General features: G+C 49.5%; 1 protein-coding gene across 1 annotated transcript; it reads left to right on the forward strand.

Annotated features, from left to right (window-relative positions):
- The first annotated feature begins 1,605 nt into the window (after positions 1-1,605).
- Positions 1,606-19,647, forward strand: KLRG2 (killer cell lectin like receptor G2). The gene is made up of 5 exons (XM_057550238.1): positions 1,606-2,455; positions 8,523-8,624; positions 9,340-9,485; positions 18,820-18,923; positions 19,396-19,647. The coding sequence occupies exons 1-5, from the start codon at positions 1,675-1,677 to the stop codon at positions 19,514-19,516; spliced, it is 1,254 nt and encodes a 417-aa protein (XP_057406221.1). The 5' UTR covers positions 1,606-1,674; the 3' UTR covers positions 19,517-19,647.
- Positions 19,648-20,142: the final 495 nt, after the last annotated feature.

A 20,142-nucleotide genomic window follows, 5' to 3' on the forward strand; every position in this document is an offset into this window, starting at 1 on the left:
GCCAGGCCTTGGCGTCTCCCTCTTAGGGACCGTGACACAGTGACGCACATCATGTTTTCCTCGCTGACTCTCTCTGAGCCAGAACACTTGGAAGATAAGAAGTCTTTGATTTTATAAACTACATATGTGATGATCGTCATCCCCGGTGAAGATATTTAAGCAGGAGAGCCAGTCAGGATGCTCAACAGGGCCAGCGGCTGCCTCGGAGAGGTGAAATAGAGGGACAGAGAGACCTTTCCTTTATGTTTTATATACTTTTTGAACGATTTTTTGTACTTTTAGTAATCTTTATTAGCCCTAAAAAAATAACTTACTATATGCCATCTCTTTAACAATTGAATTTTTATGTAAGAATATACATAAATACCTTGTGTTTCTAGAAAGTGGAAACATTGCAGATAAGGTTAAGTCTCCTAGACGTTCCCCCCTGCCCCCCCCCAGACAATCTACAGCAAAATCCACTAGTATTATCACTTTGGTATGTATCTATCTTTCCACATCTTTTTAAATGCATTTTCAGGCATATATATATCCCCACATTAAATATATAGCCTGGGTTTGGTAGAGATTAAACGTAAAGTGTTTTCATATAGTGCTTTCTTTCTGCTGGACTTTTTCTCTGTTACTTGTCTTCAGGGAGCATCCTTTCCAGTAGTTTTAACTCCCCTCCTAAGATCCTTCCCCTCCACATCCTTCTTCCTTCCCTCCTCTCAGGAGTAGCAAGTCTGTGGTCTTTCCAAATGCTGCTCCCAAGATCACTCCAGCAGAAGTCCCTGGGGTAGAGGTGCCTGATTTGGCAAATAAAAATATAGGAGGCAGGTTAAATGTTAATTTCAGATAACGAATACTTTTTAAATATAAGTATATCCCACGGAGCTTGGGACATTCTTATACAAAAAACAAAAAACCTATTTTTTATTTATCTGAAATTCAGATTTAACTGAGTGGTCTGTATTTTATCTGCCAGTCTTACCCTGGGGCACTTGTTAAAAATTGGCCTTATCGCCTTGAGATTCAGTAGGTCTGGGTGGAGTCTGCCAGAAATCTGTATTTTTTTAATGGTATTCAGATTACTGGTCATGGCTGGGAACCCTGTACTCCACACCAGGCTGGCAGGGGACCAGGCTTCTCTCCCCGTGAAAATACACATTTTCAAGCTTATTCATTTCTCAGTCTTTATTGAGGTAGCCCAGTAGGAGTCAGGCGTCCAGAGTAGATGTCCCTGGGACTTCTGCCTTGGGGAAGTCCTCTAGGTGTGCCGCTCCTTCCCTAACTCTCAAAAATCAGCACAATGGCAGAGGGCTGGAGGGGGAAATGGGTAGGGCCAGGGACAAGGAAGAGAGAAGAGTCTGCGCTCTGGACTCCCCCTTACCCGTCTCCCGGCTCTTTCTGGGTATCCCCTCAGCCAGACCCTTCTGCCCCTCTCTTTTCCTTGCGCCAAGTGAAGGCGAGGCTGGGGGCCTGGAGGGGCGTGGCCAACAGAACCCGAGCCACAGCCAATCCCAGCGGGGTCCTTGGTTGGGAGGAGGAAGTGGGTGTGGCGACGGAGAGGGGCGTGGCTTGACGACTTACAGCGACCCGTCGGAACCAATCCCGACCCGGGAGGCGAAGCTAACTCCCTACCTGGGCCCAGGTGCACCCTGCTCGGCATCGCTCGGCTGCTCCGCGAATAAAATGGAGGGAGCCCGGGCGTCGGGGGAAGACCAAGCCGGAGCCGGGTTCCCAATGGAGCCCTTGGGAAGCCGGGTCCCGCAGCCGGAGCAGCCCCAGGTCCCCGCGGAGGAAAGACGTCCTGAGAGTCCTGAGAGCAGCCCGAGTTTGGCTCCCGCAGTGAAGGAGGAGGCGGGCGCGGGCCAGGACCTGTCGGGCGGGAAGAAGCTGCCCTCGCCTCGACCCGCGCCTCTGCGGTTGTTGCCACCCAGCCCGGGCTACAGCGCCTTCCGCCGTAAGGAGTCGGCCAGCCCGAAGCCGCCGTCGCCGGGCCCAGCCGCGGCCGAGCAGCCCCGGGACGGCGAGACGCCGGGGGCCGAGCAGATGCTCAGGGCCGCGCCCGGTGAGCCGGCTCGGGGCACCTGGGCCCCCGTGGAACTGCAGGTGGACGTGCGCGTGAAGTCCGTGGGCGCGGCCGGCGGCAGCCGCGCGCCCTCGCCAGCGCCCTCCACGCGCTTCCTCACCGTCCCGGTGCCGGAATCGCCGGCCTTCTCCCGCCACGCCTCCCCAGCGCACCCGCTCCTGCGGCGGACCCCGTCTCCGGGAGGCACCTGGGACCGTGGCACGCCGCTGGCCGCAGCCCAGACGGAGCGCGGCCTCGACGCCGAGGGTTGGGCCGGTCCCGCCGAGGGGCGCGCGGAGTCCCCGGGCTCCCCCGCGTGCCGCTGCCGCTGCAAGGAGAACGCCGTGCTCCACGCCGAGATGGACGGCGACAAGAAGCTGTCCCGGGTCATAAAGCTCATAGGTAAGCGCGCGCCGGCGCCGGGAGCCGCGCTCCCGGGTGGGGGTCGACGAACCTGAGGCCCCCCCTCCCACCCACCCAGCGTTGGGCCGCTGCGGCGGAGGAACCCCACCCGGCCTCTCTGGCGTAGAGTCGGTAACTTTTGGTCTACGTAATTATAATCCAACTTGTTGGCAGTAAAAGAATAAAACCGCTATTCTCCCTCCCCGACCCTCCAAGAACTTTCGCGTTCGCTCTTAGTGTGCGCAGCGTCTTTGAGGAGTAGAGGTGGAAGGAATTCCAGGCGGGGGGCGGTCTTTCAGGATCACGTGACGGCGGTGGCGGCCCGGCAGCACCGCGGTCTCCCGACTCCTGGCTGCAGCTGGCCGATCTCTCGCAGGCCCAGACTCCCTCTTTCCCTCCCGTATATCGAGGACCACTTGACCCCTAACACTCATCCGTTCAGCAGCTACTGCTGCTACTGCGTGGGGACTACGCGCCAGACTGTGCTAGGGTGTGTGTGAGTTTTTTTGTTGCCGCGTGGGGGGTGGCGACTTGCAGGGAAGAAGAAAGAGCCTGAAAAATATAAAAATCCTGGACAAGGAACCAGAAGGGAGTGGTTGGTGAACTTGAGGGCATGGGAAAGCTTCCTGCAGCTAAGCCCTGAAGGCTGAGTAGGAGTTGGGGGTGGTAGCGCCCCTTCTGGCTGGAGGGGCTAGAGGCCTCCCCAGCGGACAACCTGCTGAAGCTTGACCAGTTGAGAGGAGACCGGTCAGCTAGACAGGCTTCAAATCCCGAGGGCCTCTATGCTAGGGGTTCTTAGACATGGTAGAGTTCAGGGACTCTAATCACGCAGGAACTTTTGCAGAGTTGGGTGTGAGCACATTTTCTGCATGAGAGGTGTATCATTTTCTGGTGCTGCTGTAACAAATTGGCACAAACTTGGAAGCTTAAAATGGCACTAATTTATTATCTTACAGTTCTGTAAGTCTGAAGTCTGATATGGGCTCAAGAGCCTAAAGTCCAGTTGGCAGGGCTGTGATCCCTGCTGGGGGCCCTAGGAGATGATTGTTTCCTTGCCTTTTCTAGCTTCTAAAGGCGATTGAGTTCCTTAGCTCATGGTCCTCTGTATATTCAAAACCAACCGGGACTTCCCTGATGGCGCAGTGGTTAAGAATCCGCCTGCCAATGCAGGGGACACGGGTTCGGGCCCTGGTCCGGGAAGATCCCACATGCCGCGGAGCACCTAAGCCTGTGCGCCACAACTCCTGAACCTGCGCTCTAGAGCCCGCGAGCCGCAACTACTGAGCCCACGTTCCACAACTACTGAAGGCTGCGCGCCTAGAGCCCGAGCTCTGCAACAAGAGAAGCCACCGCAATGAGAAGCCCGCGCACCGCGACGAAGAGTAGTCCCCGCTCGCCGCAACTAGAAAGCCCACGCGCAGCAACGAAGACCCAACGCAGCCAATAAAAAAGAGAAAAACCAGCCAGTGTCAGGCTGAACCTTTCCACTGTCATCTCTGTGACTCTCCTGTCCTTCTGCCTCACTCTTCCATTTATGAGGACCCTTGTGATGACATTGGACCCACCCAGAAATCCAGGATAGTCTCCCCAACTCAAGGTCAGCAGATAAGCAACCTCAATTCCATCAGCCTTAATTCCTCTGTGCCTTGTAACCTAACATATTCACAGGTTCCAAGGATTAAGACGTGGACTTCTTTAGGAGGACATTATTCTGTCCACCACAATGAGTCTGTAGCTTTTTTTTTTTTTATATAAATTTGTTTATTTATTTATTTTTGGCTGTGTTGGGTCTTCGTTGCTGCTCGCGGGCTTTCTCTAGTTGCGGCGAGCGGGGGCTACTCTTTGTTGCGGTGTACAGGCTTCTCATTGCGGTGGCTTCTCTTGTTGCAGACCATGGGCTCTAGGCATGCGGGCTTCAGTAGTTGTGGCTCGCAGTCTCAGTAGTCATGGCTCGCGGGCCCTAGAGCACAGGCTCAGGAGTTGTGGCGCACAGGCTTAGGTGCTCCGCGGCATGTGGGATCTTCCCGGACCAGGGTCCGAACCCGTGTCCCCTGCATTGGCAGGCGGATTCTTAACCACTGCGCCACCAGGGAAGCCTGAGTCTGTAGCTTTTTTATCAGATTAATAATAGGAGAGTCTGTGACTAAAAGGGTGGGATGATAAGGAAGTGAGGACTCAAGGAAGTGAGGAGTCGTGGGGAGGTAACATGGTTGGATGTTTATTCTAGAAAGTGAGCTCTGACAGCACTGTGAAGGAAGGTCAGGACAGGCATGAGACTGAAGGAAGGGAGACCTTAGGAGGTGATAGCAGTAGTTCCACAAGAGACTATGAAGGTTTGATCTATGGCAGAGGTGGGAGGGAGTGTTCAAAGGTTGAATTAGAGAGTGGGGCCACTGCGCTGATGAAGATGCGCTAACAGGAGCAATTCCCGAGTTGCTGAGCTGGGTAGCTGAATGATGGATTGATTGGGTTATCCTTGTGGAATGGAGAATGGGAGATGAGGCGTGGGAGAAATAAGCAGGTACATTTGGGAGTTCCAGGTAGTGATGTCATTTAAAGGGAGAGGAGCCAGACTTCCCTGGCGGTCCAGTGGTTAAGACTCTGCACCCCCTCCACACCCCCATGCCGTGTAGCACAGCCGGAAAAAAAAAAAAAAGGAAGAGGAGCCAGCCACAGACTGGGAAAGAAAAATGTAGGTGGTAGGAAGAGAATCAGGATGCAAAGAAGCAGGAAAAGGAGAGAGTTTCTGGAAGGTGTGGTCAGCAGTGTCCAGTGTCCAGGGGAGAGGCAGACTTCGGGGCTGGATGGTTAGGGAGAGCTGCCACGTGGAAACAATACTCTGGACACGAGGCAGGTAACCCGGGGGTGTGGAGAGGAATGATGTCAGGGGAGGGAGATGCCGGGCAGAAAATACTGCAGGGTGCATGCAGACACTTGGTGCTTTGGGCTTGCTCTCTGGGAAGTGTGGGATTAAAGAACTTTAAAGTTCCTGGCTGAAGCTTGGTCTGAGGAAGGCTGCTTGGATGAGGAGCTCTGCATTGTGGTTTCTGCCTGTGGTGGCCTTTACCGCCTAGATCAAGCTGGCTACCTCGACAAGAGGGCACACTAGGGCACAGGCTCAGGGACTTGCCCAGGTCAGTGTGGTAATGCTGCCACCCAGCTGTTTCATGTCCCCTCCTTGTGAACCCAAGAGGGAGGAGGCCACTGTGGAGAGGGTTGGAGATGTCACTGCTTTGTCTCTTCCCTTGCTTTTTGGGGCAGATGTCCCAGAGGTGCTGTCCAGGTGTAAACTGAAGAATCAAAGACTCAGGGAATGTTCTGTATGGCAGCCCTCAGCCCAGAAGAGAAATTGGCTTTTGCAGAGAGCCTAAAACCGGGGGAAGGGACTTCTCTGGTGGTGCGGTGGTTAAGACTGCGCTCCCAATGCAGGGGGCCCGAGTTCAATCCCTGGTCAGGGAACTAGATCCCACATGCATACCGCAACTAAGAGTTCCCATGCCACAACTAAGGAGCCCGCCTGCGCAACTAAGACCCGGTGCAACCAAATAAATAAATAAATAATAATTAATTTAAAACATAAAGAAATAAAATAAAACTGGGGGAGAGCTGGATCCTCAAGTGGAGACTATTCGCTTTTAGGTGTTGGTTCAGAGTCACCTCTTCTGGTCCCCAAGGCTAGATCAGGTGTCCCTGTTCCATGCTCCATGGGCCCTTGTGCTGCCCAGCGCCAGCAGCCCTCTTGTAAGTATGCTCCCCTGGATTCTGAGCCCCGCGGGGCATGGCAGGTGACAGTCTAGGCTTTCACTGAATCCCCAGCACCTGGCACTTAAGTGCTCCGTAAGTCGTTACTCAATGAGTAGCGCTAACCTCAGAGTGTAAGCACGTGTCAGAAGCGCTTAGTCCCCAGCCCCGTCGGGGGAAGGGGAGCAGCAGCTGGATCTCAGGGGTTGTCCAGCCTGCTGCCGCCTGTCACATCGTGCTCAGCACATCAGGTGTGGAAGATGTGAGGAAACGGCCGTCCTGACCCTGCCCTCCAGCGGTCCTCAGTCTGGGCAGGAGAAAACAAAAGCGCCTGGCAGTCTGGGATGGTGCCGGGAGGGGTACATTCAGAGGAAGAATGCTCTCAGTGCCTGGAGGAGGTGGAGCTGGGAGAGGTGATGTCCAGCGTGGTCAGGCTCAGCCGGAGGAGCAGAGGCCACCGGCTGAAGTAGATGGACCTGAAGGCAGTGACACAAGCAGGCCTCTCGCTGGCAGGAGCCCTCTGAGCCCCTGTGCTGAACTTTGTATTTGGAAGTTTGTATTTTTTTTTTATATAAATTTTATTTATTTTTGGCTGCATTGGATCATCGTTGCTGTGCGCGGGCTTCTCACTGCAGTGGCTTCTCTTGTTGTGGAGCACGGGTTCTAGGCGCATGGGCTTCAGTAGTTGTGACACGCGGGCTCAGTAGTGGCTCGCGGGCTCTAGAGCACAGACTCAGTAGTTGTGGCACACGGGCTTAGTTGCTCCACGGACCAGGGATCTTCCTGGACCAGGGCTCGAACCCGTGTTCCCTGCGTTGGCAGGCGGATTCTTAACCACTGCACCACCAGGGAAGTCCCTGTATTTTATTTTTTAAGATGCCCCCCTTCCCCAATTGGATAAACTAAGTCCCCCAAAACCTGGCTCCACCGCAGCGATGGGATTTGACTAGGAGGAAGCAGAGGTGTTTCAGTTGTGGCGTGGGGAAGGTAGTTGAAATGTAGACAATGACGATGGGATGAGCAGTGAAGAAAAGCAGCAGAGGGTGTGACACTGGAGATGTCAATCCCTGATACAAAAAGGAAATCGGGTGGTGGGTATATACAATGTCCATGGTTTTTTAAATGGAATTACTCTTTTCAAAATAATGAAATATTTGCCACAGACTAACCTCTGCTGTTTCAGGCTTTGGGAAATATAATGATTGAGTTCTTAGGACCCTCACACTGATTCTGTGGCATTCCTGACCCTCATCCCCAAGATTTGGGTGGGTCCTGGGCCCCTCGCAGCAAGGTGTTTGCTCTGATTGATTTCACGCCTGAGTCGTGGCAGAGGTCAAATTCTGAGTGCTCAGTTACTTCAGATGGGTGTGTCTTCCCAGGTGGGAAGCTGCTTATAATTCTGGCTGTGATTAAGCATTCACTATGTTTTACTCCCCAAGTTTTCCCCTCTGACTTCCCTGGTTACTCCATCTACAGGGCAGGCTGTGGCATCTGAACATGTTCTTTTTTTTTTCTGGCCACGCAGCACAGCTTGCAGGATCTTGGTTCCCCGACCAGGATCAAACCTGGGCCCCCAGCAGTGGAAGCACAGAGTCCTAACCTCGGGATGGCCAGGGAAGTCCCTGAACATGTTCTGTCTCTGAGCCTTTGCACCCTTCCTCCCACCTGGAGTGTCCTCCTGTCTTCCTTTCCCCTCCACAGCCTCGTTCCAGCCCTCTGGTCCCCTAGGTCCTTGGGAAGCTGACAGCTCACATCTGTCTAGTGCTCTGCAGCCCACAAGGCACTCTCTGTGTGAAGCTTCATTAGTGGCTTCCAGTGACCTGGAGAGATAGAAGAGGCAGATGTGATTCCAACGTTAAAATGAAAAACACCAAGAACACTTGAGGGGCCCATAGAGTCAGGACTCGAACTTGAATTTGGGGGTCTGTTGAACTCTGAATCTAGCCTTCGTTCCTCTCTTGTGTGGAGTTTGATCTCCTGGTACCTTTGCCTGTCCATTAGCTCCCTGAGTGCAGGGCCCATTCCCCATCCTTGGTGCTATTGGTGCCCTACGTCTAACGCACATCAGATGCTCAATAAATGGTTCTTAGCCACTTTCTTTCTTGAAGAGAATCTTACGTCTTCTAGTTATTTAAGAAGTGGAATATCTTCTAGCAGTTTTCTCCCAGGTATGAGGTTCGGACCTAAATTGAGTGGTTTATCCTGGTGTCTTGGGCCTAAGGGTGGGCAATGAGGTGGGCATGATGATGGTATAGGAGTCAGCATGGTCCTGAGTTGGGACCGTCTCCTAACCTGTGTCTCCTGGTTGTCCCCTCCCCTCCCGCAGGGCTGCCCATGTACATGAGGTCCCTGCGCTGGGCCCTGGCAGTCATGGCCGTGCTCCTGGCGGTGTCTACGGTGGCCATTGTGGCCCTGGCCTCGAAAGCAGGTATGATACCTCCCCGTCCCCAGACACCCCGGCCCCCCCGTCCCCTCTCCTCCCCTGCCCCCCCAGCAGGGTGTCTAGTCCTTCTAGCTCCTTTGTGAGAATTAGAAAAAGACATGCCCCCCACGCAGATGCAGCATGAAGACGCAGGGCTCGGTGAGCAGAGGTAAGGGAGAAGAGCCCCTTCCTTCTGTGGACACAGCCTGTGCTTGGAGAGGCCTTGTGCACAAGCTGTACAGCCTTCCCAGGGCCCGCCCGCCTTGCTCGCCCCTCCAAGTCTTGCCAGTTCCATGCCTCCAGATTTGCCCCCTGATTTTTTTTTTTTTTATTTATTTTTGGCTGTGTTGGGTCTTTGTTGCTGCGCGCAGGCTTTCTCTAGTTGCGGCGAGCGGGGGCTGCTCTTCGTTGCAGTGCGCGGGCTTCTCATCGCGGTGGCTTCTCTTGTTGCGGAGCACGGGCTCTAGGCACGCGGGCTTCAGTAGTTGTGGCTCGCGGGCTCTAGAGCACAGGCTGAGTAGTTGTGGTGCACGGGCTTAGTTGCTCCGCAGCATGTGGGATCTTCCCGGACCAGGGCTCGAACCCGTGTCCCCTGCATTGGCAGGCGGATTCTTAACCACTGCGCCACCAGGGAAATCCCCCCACCCCTTGATTTTTGAACATCTACACATTCAGCTCTGTACAGTTTACCCTGCACTCACCGCTGGTCTCTGTGCTGCAGGGGCCAGGTGCCAGCCATGCCCCCAGGGCTGGATGTGGTCCATGGAGCACTGCTACTACCTCTCTGCCGAAGCTGAGGCCTGGGAGGCCAGCCAGGCTTTCTGCTCAGCCCACCATGCTACCCTCCCCCTGCTGAGACACACCCAGGTGAGGAGGGGGGGGAGGGGGGCAGGAGAGGGGCGTGGTTATCATTACAGATTAGATTCTCAGTACTAGAAGGAACCTCAAAGATCTAGTCCAACTCTATGTTATAGAAAAAGTCACCAAGGCCTGGAGAAGTAAAGTGACATTCAGGAGGACCAGGCGTCAGGTCTCCAAGATGTTCAGTTTGCTCTTCATTCTAAGAAGTGGAAGTGGAGCTGGGAAGGCTGGAGCGGAGATGCTCCCGTCCAACCTGGTGACCCAGCACTTAACAGCGAACTCAGGAACAAGTCTGTGCTGGCCGGTCTGTGGGGGAGACACACATGTACCCTCTGAGAGGTAGTCTGGAAAATAAATTACATTTAGTGGGTATTCCAGTCAGGTATTGCTATAATAATACTAGGTAACAAATCACCCCAAAAGTCAGTGACTTAAGACAATAAGCAGAACAGTCAGCTCTACCCACCACCAGAGCCTCCCATCAAGCCTCTTAGATAGCCTCAACCACCAGAGGGCAGACAACAGAAGCAAGAAAAACTACAATCCTGCAGCCTGTGGACCAAAAACCACAGTTACAGAAAGACAGAGAAGATGAAAAGGCAGAGGGCTATGTACCAGATGAAGGAACAAGAAAAAACCCCAGAAAAACAACTAAATGAAGTGGAGATAGGCAACCTTCCAGAAAAAGAATTCAGAATAATGATAGTGAAGATGATCCAGGACCTCGGAATAAGAATGGAGGCAAAGATTGAGAAGATGCAAGAAATGATCAACAAAGACCTAGAAGAATTAAAGAACAAACAAACAGAGATGACCAATACAATAACTGAAATGAAAACTACACTAGAAGGAATCAATAGCAGAATAACTGAGGCAGAAGAACGGATAAGTGACCTGGAAGACAGAATGGTGGAATTCACTGCTGCGGAACAGACTAAAGAAAAAAGAATAAAAAGAAATGAAGACAGCCTAAGAGACCTCTGGGACAACATTAAACGCAACAACATTCGCATTATAGGGGTCCCAGAAGGAGAAGAGAGAGAGAAAGGACCAGAGAAAATATTTGAAGAGATTATAGTCGAAAACTTCCCTAACATGGGAAAGGAAATAGCCACCCAAGTCCAGGAAGCGCAGAGAGTCCCATACAGAATAAACCCAAGGAGAAACACGCCGAGACACATAGTAATCAAAGTGGCAAAAATTAAAGACAAAGAAAAATTACTGAAAGCAGCAAGGGAAAAACGACAACTAACAGACAAGGGAACTCCCATAAGGTTAACAGCTGATTTCTCAGCAGAAACTCTGCAAGCCAGAAGGGAGTGGCATGATATACTTAAAGTGATGAAAGGGAAGAACCTACAACCAAGATTACTCTACCCAGCAAGGATCTCATTTAGATTTGATGGAGAAATCAAAAGCTTTACAGACAAGCAAAAGCTAAGAGAATTCAGCACCACCAAACCAGCTCTACAACAAATGCTAAAGGAACTTCTCTAAGTGGGAAACACAAGAGAAGAAAAGGACCTACAAAAACAAACCCAAAACAATTAAGAAAATGGTCATAGGAACATTCATATCGATAATTACCTTAAACGTGAATGGATTAAATGCCCCAACCAAAAGACATAGACTGGCTGAATGGATACAAAAACAAGACCCATATATATGCTGTCTACAAGAGACCCACTTCAGACCTAGGGACACATACAGACTGAAAGTGAGGGGATGGAAAAAGATATTCCATGCAAATGGAAATCAAAAGAAAGCTGGAGTAGCTATACTCATATCAGATAAAATAGACTTTAAAATAAAGAATGTTACAAGAGACAAGGAAGGACACTACATAATGATCCAGGGATCAATCCAAGAAGAAGATATAACAATTATAAATATATATGCACCCAACATAGGAGCACCTCAATACATAAGGCAACTGCTAACAGCTATAAAAGAGGAAATCGACAGTAACACAATAATAGTGGGGGACTTTAACACCTCACTTACACCAATGGACAGATCATCCAAAATGAAAATAAGGAAACAGAAGCTTTAAATGACACAATAGACCAGATAGATTTAATTGATATATATAGAACATTCCATCCAAAAACGGCAGATTACACGTTCTTCTCAAGTGCACACGGAACATTCTCCAGGATAGATCACATCTTGGGTCACAAATCAAGCCTCAGTAAATTTAAGAAAATTGAAATCATATCAAGCATCTTTTCTGACCACAACGCTATGAGATTAGAAATGAATTACAGGGAAAAAAACGTAAAAAAGACAAACACATGGAGGCTAAACAATACGTTACTAAATAACCAAGAGATCACTGAAGAAATCAAACAGGAAATCAAAAAATACCTAGAGACAAATGACAATGAAAACACGACGACCCAAAACCTATGGGATGCAGCAAAAGCGGTTCTAAGAGGGAAGTTTATAGCTATACAAGCCTACCTAAAGAAACAAGAAAAATCTCAAGTAAACAATCTAACCTTACACCTAAAGAAACTAGAGAAAGAAGAACAAACAAAACCCAAAGTTAGCAGAAGGAAAGAAATCATAAAGATCAGAGCAGAAATAAATGAAATAGAAACAAAACAATAGCAAAGATCAATAAAACTAAAAGTTGGTTCTTTGAGAAGATAAACAAAATTGATAAGCCATTAGCCAGACTCATCAAGAAAAAGAGGGAGAGGACTCAAATCAATAAAATCAGAAATGAAAAAGGAGAAGTTACAACAGACACCGCAGAAATACAAAACATCCTAAGAGACTACTACAAGCAACTTTATGCCAATAAAATGGACAACCTGGAAGAAATGGACAAATTCTTAGAAAGGTATAACCTTCCAAGACTGAATCAGGAAGAAACAGAAAATATCAACAGACCAATCACAAGTAATGAAATTGAAACTGTGATTAAAAATCTTCCAACAAACAAAAGTCCAGGACCAGATGGCTTCACAGGTGAATTCTATCAAACATTTAGAGAAGAGCTAACACCCATCCTTCTCAAACTGTTCCAAAAAATTGCAGAGGAAGGAACACTCCCAAACTCATTCTATGAGGCCACCATCACCCTGATACCAAAACCAGACAAAGACACTACAAAAAAAGAAAATTACAGACCAATATCACTGATGAATATAGATGCAAAAATCTTCAACAAAATACTAGCAAACAGAATCCAACAACACATTAAAAGGATCATACACCACGATCAAGTGGGATTTATCCCAGGGATGCAAGGATTCTTCAATATACGCAAATCAATCAATGTGATACACCATATTAACAAATTGAAGAATAAAAACCATATGATCATCTCAATAGATGCAGAAAAAGCTTTTGACAAAATTCAACACCCATTTATGATAAAAACTCTCCAGAAAGTGGGCATAGAGGGAACCTACCTCAACATAATAAAGGCCATATATGACAAACCCACAGCAAACATCATTCTCAATGGTGAAAAACTGAAAGCATTTCCTCTAAGATCAGGAACGAGACAAGGATGTCCACTCTCACCACTATTATTCAACATAGTTCTGGAAGTCCTAGCCACAGCAATCAGAGAAGAAAAAGAAATAAAAGGAATACAAATTGGAAAAGAAGAAGTAAAACTGTCACTGTTTGCGGATGACATGATACTATACATAGAGAATCCTAAAACTGCCACCAGAAAACTGCTAGAGCTAATTAATGAATATGGTAAAGTTGCAGGTCACAAAATTAATGCACAGAAATCTCTTGCATTCCTATACACTAATGATGAAAAATCTGAAAGAGAAATTATGGAAACACTCCCATTTACCATTGCAACAAAAAGAATAAAATACCTAGGAATAAACCTACCTAGGGAGACAAAAGACCTGTATGCAGAAAACTATAAGACACTGATGAAAGAAATTAAAGATGATACCAACAGATGGAGAGATATACCATGTTCTTGGATTGGAAGAATCAACATTGTGAAAATGAGTATACTACCCAAAGCAATCTACAGATTCAATGCAATCCCTATCAAATTACAAATGGCATTTTTTACGGAGCTAGAACAAATCATCTTAAAATTTGTATGGAGACACAAAAGACCCCGAATAGCCAAAGCAGTCTTGAGGCAAAAAAATGGAGCTGGAGGAATCAGACTCCCTGACTTCAGACTATACTACAAAGCTACAGTAATCAAGACAATATGGTACTGGCACAAAAACAGAAACATAGATCAATGGAACAAGACAGAAAGCCCAGAGATTAACCCATGCACCTATGGTCAACTAATCTATGACAAAGGAGGCAAAGATATACAATGGAGAAAAGACCGTCTCTTCAATAAGTGGTGCTGGGAAAACTGGACAGCCACATGTAAAAGAATGAAATTAGAATACTCCCTAACACCATACACAAAAATAAACTCAAAATGGATTAGAGACCTAAATATAAGACTGGCCACTATAAAACTCTTAGAGGAAAACATAGGAAGAACACTCTTTGACATAAATCACAGCAAGATCTTTTTCGATCCACCTCCTAGAGTAATGGAAATAAAAACAAAAATAAACAAGTGGGACCTAATGAAACTTCAAAGCTTTTGCACAGCAAAGGAAACCATAAACAAGACGAAAAGACAACCCTCAGAATGGGAGAAAATATTTGCAAACGAATCAACGGACAAAGGATTAATCTCCAAAATATATAAACAGCTCATTCAGCTCAATATCAAAGAAACAAACACCCCAATCCAAAAATGGGCAGAAGACCTAAATAGACATTTCTCCAAAGAAGACATACAGACGGCCACGAAGCACATGAAAAGATGCTCAACATCACTAATTATTAGAGAAATGCAAATCAAAACTACAATGAGGTATCACCTCACTCCTGTTAGAATGGGCATCATCAGAAAATCTACAAACAACAAATGCTGGAGAGGGTGTGGAGAAAAGGGAACCCTCTTGCACTGTTGGTGGGAATGTAAATTGATACAGCCACTATGGAGAACAATATGGAGGTTCCTTAAAAAACTAAAAATAGAATTACCATATGACCCAGCAATCCCACTACTGGGCATATACCCAGAGAAAACCGTAATTCAAAAAGACACGTGCACCCGAATGTTCATTGCAGCACTATTTACAATAGCCAGGTCATGGAAGCAACCTAAATGCCCATCAACAGACGAATGGATAAAGAAGTTGTGGTACATATATACCCACATCGCAAACGGACCTTGAATTCTTTTAAAACTAAGCAAACAGGATCAATCACTTGTAACACAAGTATATATTCGGAAAATATATCACAAAGTTTGGATAAGCTTTTTCCAAAAAGGAGCTTCCAAAAAGCCCCTTGCAAAAAGACCAAAGTGAAGATTTGGGTCTGAGGCATTTAAAATCCAGAATATGACGACTGTGGAGCTCTGGAGTCCTCCTGAGTTCTGGACAAGGGCCAGAAGCTGCAGGAGGCACCAAGGCAGGGATGGGGAAAAGCAGCCGAGGACAGGCTGGCCGCTGGCAGAGGGGCTGGGCCCGCTGGCAAAGGCCAGGCTCCACGAGCTGGGATGCGCAGACCCCAGGGACACGCCAAGGTGCCAGTGGGACACACCAAGGTGCCAGTAGTACACGCAGCCCCAGGATAGACACGTCTCGTCCTCCCCAAGGGGTTAGAGGAAAGGAGACCAAGTTTCAGTGCCTCTGTACCATCAGTCACTAGACTCACTAGCCATTGGTTTGAAGATCAGCTTTGTTTTGCAGGGTGGGGGAAGGAAGAAGCTTCCTGAAATGTACACATTGACTGCAAGCCACATTTTTAGTGCAGAAAGATGAAAACACGAATAAATATCATAGGATTCAGAAAATGAAGTAGTTTAAAACATTTAAATATTAAAGCAGAAATGTTTGAAGGCAGAAAGTAGAATGGTGGTTGCCAAGGGGAGGGGGAAATGGGAGCTGTCTAGTGGGTGCAAAGTTTCAGTTGGGGAAGATGAAAAAGTTTTGGAGATGGGGGTGGGCGATGGTCACACAACAGTGCGAATGAACCTAGCGCCACTGAACTATACACTTAAAAATGGTTGAAATGGTAAATTTTATATGTATATTTTACCACAGTTTTTTAAAAAGAAATGTATGAAAGCATGGAAAACAATTTATCTTAATTTTAATACGTAAAATATGAGATTTCAGGTAAATTCTGCTCAGGATCACATTCCCCTCCCCCCACGTTGGTGGCAAAGTTAGAGATGCACCAGCTGGAGTAGATGGAGGCCCCAGATGTCTGTGCCATTACGGAGCAGTCCTTTGAGCCATAAATTACACAGAAGTTTCTAGAATTTACTTATATCTCCAGGCAATGCTTTTCCCACACCATAATTTTTGCTAACAATGGGAACAGGTTAATGGTGTCTGAGCTGCAAGGAAAAAGACGGAATAGAGTGGGTGGAGCTGGGTGGGGACAGGCCATGGCTCCTGTCACCAGGAGGCCCAGAGGGAGAGCCGCATGGCCTGGGGCTAGGGACAGAGAGAAGGGAAGGATCACCTTGGCAATGCCAAGCGTCAAATGAGGTCACATATGTTGGAGGCAGCCACAAAGCTTTGTACACCATCCAACGGACTGGAAGCGCCTCATTTAATGAGTGTGTACTACATGCCCTTGGCTTGTACACAAAACATCCCCCCATTTTACAGAGGATCATACTGAAGCTCTGAAAGGTCAGGTAACTTAACTAGGATCACTTAGCTTGCAAGTCACAGGACCAGAATTTGAATATGGGGTGTCCTAGCCCCAAAGCTCTACTCTGCAGTGATAGCCCCCTTCCCGGCCCTGGGAGGAGCTCCAAGCTCTGGTGTGTCTTTCTGATCAGGCAGCTGATTGCTGCCAGGAGGTCGGGGCTGGCCAGCAGGAGCCCCAAGTCTGCTGCAGCCACGGCAGTGAGATGCTTGGGGCTGCTCTGCCCTCTGACTCACAGCTCAAAGCCAGCCCAGGTTCCTTCTCATCCTTCCAAAGCTCCCACCCAACCCTGCCCAAGGGCCCCAGCCTGTGGAGTCCAGCCAGAGAAGAAATGACCAGCCTAGGAGAGGCTGTACGTGTGCCTTATGCAGTCTGGTCTTTGGGATTTCAGAAGGGGTAAGGTTGGCACCCTTCAGCCTGGAAGTTCCTTCTGGCTCTTCTCCCAGCTGTTGACCGGCTGATGTTCCCTTGAAGGGGAGACGGTTTGCACCAACACCTCTGGGAGCAGGGCTGGCCTGACAGCCCAGTTGTTACCTGTGGCCCTTGCTGGTTATTGGCAGTGGCACAGGGGAGGGGGGCCAGTTTTGTTGAGCTGGTCTACTATGTGCTGGGCTGTCATGGTCAATGGTGAATAGGGCAGGCACCCAGTCTCACCAAGTTCACTGTCTGATACAGGAAACTGACAAGGAAGCAAGTCAGTCAAATGCCACACACCATGCTCTAAACTGTGAAGGTTGTGGCAGCCCAGGGGAGGGGGTCAGAGCAGTGTCTCTACAGGAAGTGACCTTTAAACTGAGACCTCAAGGACAAATAGGAGTGTCACCAAGGGGATAGGCATCACTTGGTGCTTGCTTTCTAATTCCCAGGATTAAATATAGAGGTTTTGTTTCTGTCAACGTAAACACTTTTCTAGGGAAGAACTGAACATACATCAAATTTATGTCACTTCTCATCACTAATGCGCATGTGCGCCGCTCGGCGTGGGCTTGCTGGCGTGGTCTGCTTTTTTCCACTCGGCATGATTTTGTATTTACGTTTTCTTGCATAACTGCATCTTCTGTATGCTCATCATCTTTAACAGCACTGTAATTTTCCATCTTGTTGATATCCCATAAACTGCCTAGTTATTTCCTGACTGCTGAGCATTTGGGTGCTTTCCATTTTTTCTTTATAAATAGCAGTGTGATAATTTTGCGAAAGTTCATTTTCTCCCCTTTATGTTCTTGGATTTCTTCCCCAAAGTGGAATTACCCGTCCGAGCAATAGGAACTGTGTTGCCACTCTTTTTTTGTAGCACAGATTATGTTCTGGAAAGACTGGGCTTGTGTGGACCACTGTCCCCACCTCTATCCACCAGTCCCCTGCACCAGGACTTACAACATTGAAACGTCTTTTTCCAAGTTGAAAATTTTTAAATACAATTTTTTGCTTTAATTCATTGCTAAAAATAACATGACGCTGAGGACAATTATTTAAAAGAAAAAAGCATCTCCACTAGCTCTCTAAAATACTTGTTTTGGTTTTTGTTGTTCCTTGTGTGTCTGCGCCCATGTGCATACACATTTTTTCATTCTTATAATCATGCCACAACTTTATTTTTATTTATTTATTTTTTAAAATAAATTTATTTATTTTATTTTTATTTTGTTTTTGGCTGTGTTGGGTCTTCGCTGCGCGCAGGCTTTCTCTAGTTGTGGTGAGCTGGGGCTACTCTTCGTTGTGGTGCATGGGCTTCTCACTGCAGTGGCTTCTCTTGTTGCGGAGCACAGGCTCTAGGCGCGCGGGCTTCAGTAGTTGTGGCACACGGGCTCGGTAATTGTGGCTCATGGGCTCTAGAGCGCAGGCTCAGTAGTTGTGGCACACGGGCTTAGTTGCTCCGTGGCATGTGGGATCTTCCCGGGCCAGGGATCGAACCCGTGTCTCTTGCGTTGGCAGGCGGATTCTTAACCACTGCGCCACCAGGGAAGTCCATGCCACAACTTTAATTCAGCTTTTTCACTTACCGTAACCCTTCATGTACTATAACTTTTCCCCATGTTGCCCCAGGGGCTTCATACTCACCCTTATTTCGAATGGTCTTCATAATACTTTCGGAATGGATGCAGTGTAGTTTATGCTCTTGCTGGCGATTGCATTGTTGACCGTCTGCTCCCTGGCCACCTCTGCAGCCTAATCAACCCTAACACTCTTCTCCTGCCCAGTGAGGCTACTTGCTGTTTGTCACCTGCATTGCTTTGTAGGCTCCCAGCTTTGCTCATGCTCTTCACCCCCTCTTCTGTGAGCCGCCTCGTTTTTCTGTCCGCTCAGTACCCATCGTGCGTTGCCCGTGGGGATGGGCGATCACATCCTGTCTCCCCTTGGGGAGGGCTGAGCTGGGATTGCCCCCATTTCTGGTCCCCAGTCCTGAGCACGGTGCCTGTCAACCAGCAGGCATCTAATACAGCTTCCCAATTCCTGGTGTTTGGGGAGAGATGAGTCGCTTCTGTAGCTTGTGGAACTGGGAACTTGCAGAAACCTGGGATGGGGGATGGGGTAGGGGGACGGAAGCCCCAGGTGAGCCGTATCAGTGGCCCGAGAAGAATGACCAGCTGCTTTTCTCTCTCAGGACTTCCTGAGCAGATACCCAGTCACCAAGTACTCCTGGGTGGGGGCCCGACGAGGCCCCCAGGGCTGGCACTGGATCGATGGGACCCCTCTGCCACCCCAGCTGTGAGTGACCGTGGGCCTGGGTGGGCGGCCCCTCTGTCCCCAACACGCTAGCATTGGGCCCCCAGTGTGACCCACCTGATACCACAGCAGGCACCAAAGGGGCTGGAGGCCTTCCCCTCCACGTGTCCCCAGGTTCACCCCCCTGCACCACCCCCAGCCTAGGATGCCCCTTGGTTTCGTTTAGCCCTCATCACCCCATCCCTTGTTTGGGTCCCACGCATTCACCCAGGAAGGACTGTCACCATGTTCTGTGGATGAGGGGAGCCGCTCAGAGAGGTTTGGTGGTTTGCCCAGGGCCACACAGCTGCCTCCCTGGGGCAAGAGGTGGGCACATCATCGTAACTCCTGCCTCAGAGCTCTTTCCAGACCCCCGGGCTCCATGCAGCGATCCCAGCGGTACCCAGGCAGCGGGCACAGAGGCTGGGAGGGCCCCTCAGCCTGAGTACCTCCCCTTCCTCTCGCCCTTCCCCAGACTCCCGGAGGAAGACCAGCAAGGGCCGGATCTCGACTGCGGGGGCCTGGAGGGCGGCAAGTTCGTGGCTTCGGACTGTGCCTCCCCCAGACCCTGGGTCTGCGCCAAGGGGGCCAAGTGACTTGGGTTCTGCCCGCCCTGAGCCTGCTGCGGGAGGCCAGGCTGAGAGCTGGGGCGGCCTCCCCCCGGACCCAGGCCTCCAGGTCTGCCCGCTCTGCTCAGTGGCCCTGCCTCGGCGAAGCAGGGAGCGGACTCCTGGCACAGGGAGATCGCATCCGCGGGGAAGGAGACCTTCTGCGGCCCCGCGGCTGAGTGCCCATTTGAGCGTCCAGCTGCTGAAGCGGATTTGTTCTGTGACCTTGTGGGTTTCTTTGGGTTTTGGTTTTTCCTTCTGAGCCTCAGTTTCTCTCTCATTAAAACGGCCACTTCCCATTCTCCCACTTACCTGCCTAGTCACAGGTGTGCACCCTTTCAGGCCTAGAGGGACAAAAAGGATGAACGGTCACAGGTGATCCCAACCTGGCTCCTCATCGAGCCCATGAAGTGGGTCTCCCATTTCGTGGCATTGGGATTTGGCAGCGATGACATCATTGCTACAAAGGCCGTTTCCAGGCGGCCAGGCACGCCGACAACATCCCGAGGGCAGCGCGTGAGAAGTGGCCACCCCGGAGGAGAGAGGAAGGAGGGTCCTGTCCCCACCCCGGGGGTTGGCAGAGAGTAAGGTTCTTTGCGGTGACTGGCGTGTGG

Source organism: Balaenoptera acutorostrata, chromosome 7, assembly GCF_949987535.1.
Source record: "Balaenoptera acutorostrata chromosome 7, mBalAcu1.1, whole genome shotgun sequence".
Lineage (NCBI taxonomy): Eukaryota > Metazoa > Chordata > Mammalia > Artiodactyla > Balaenopteridae > Balaenoptera > Balaenoptera acutorostrata.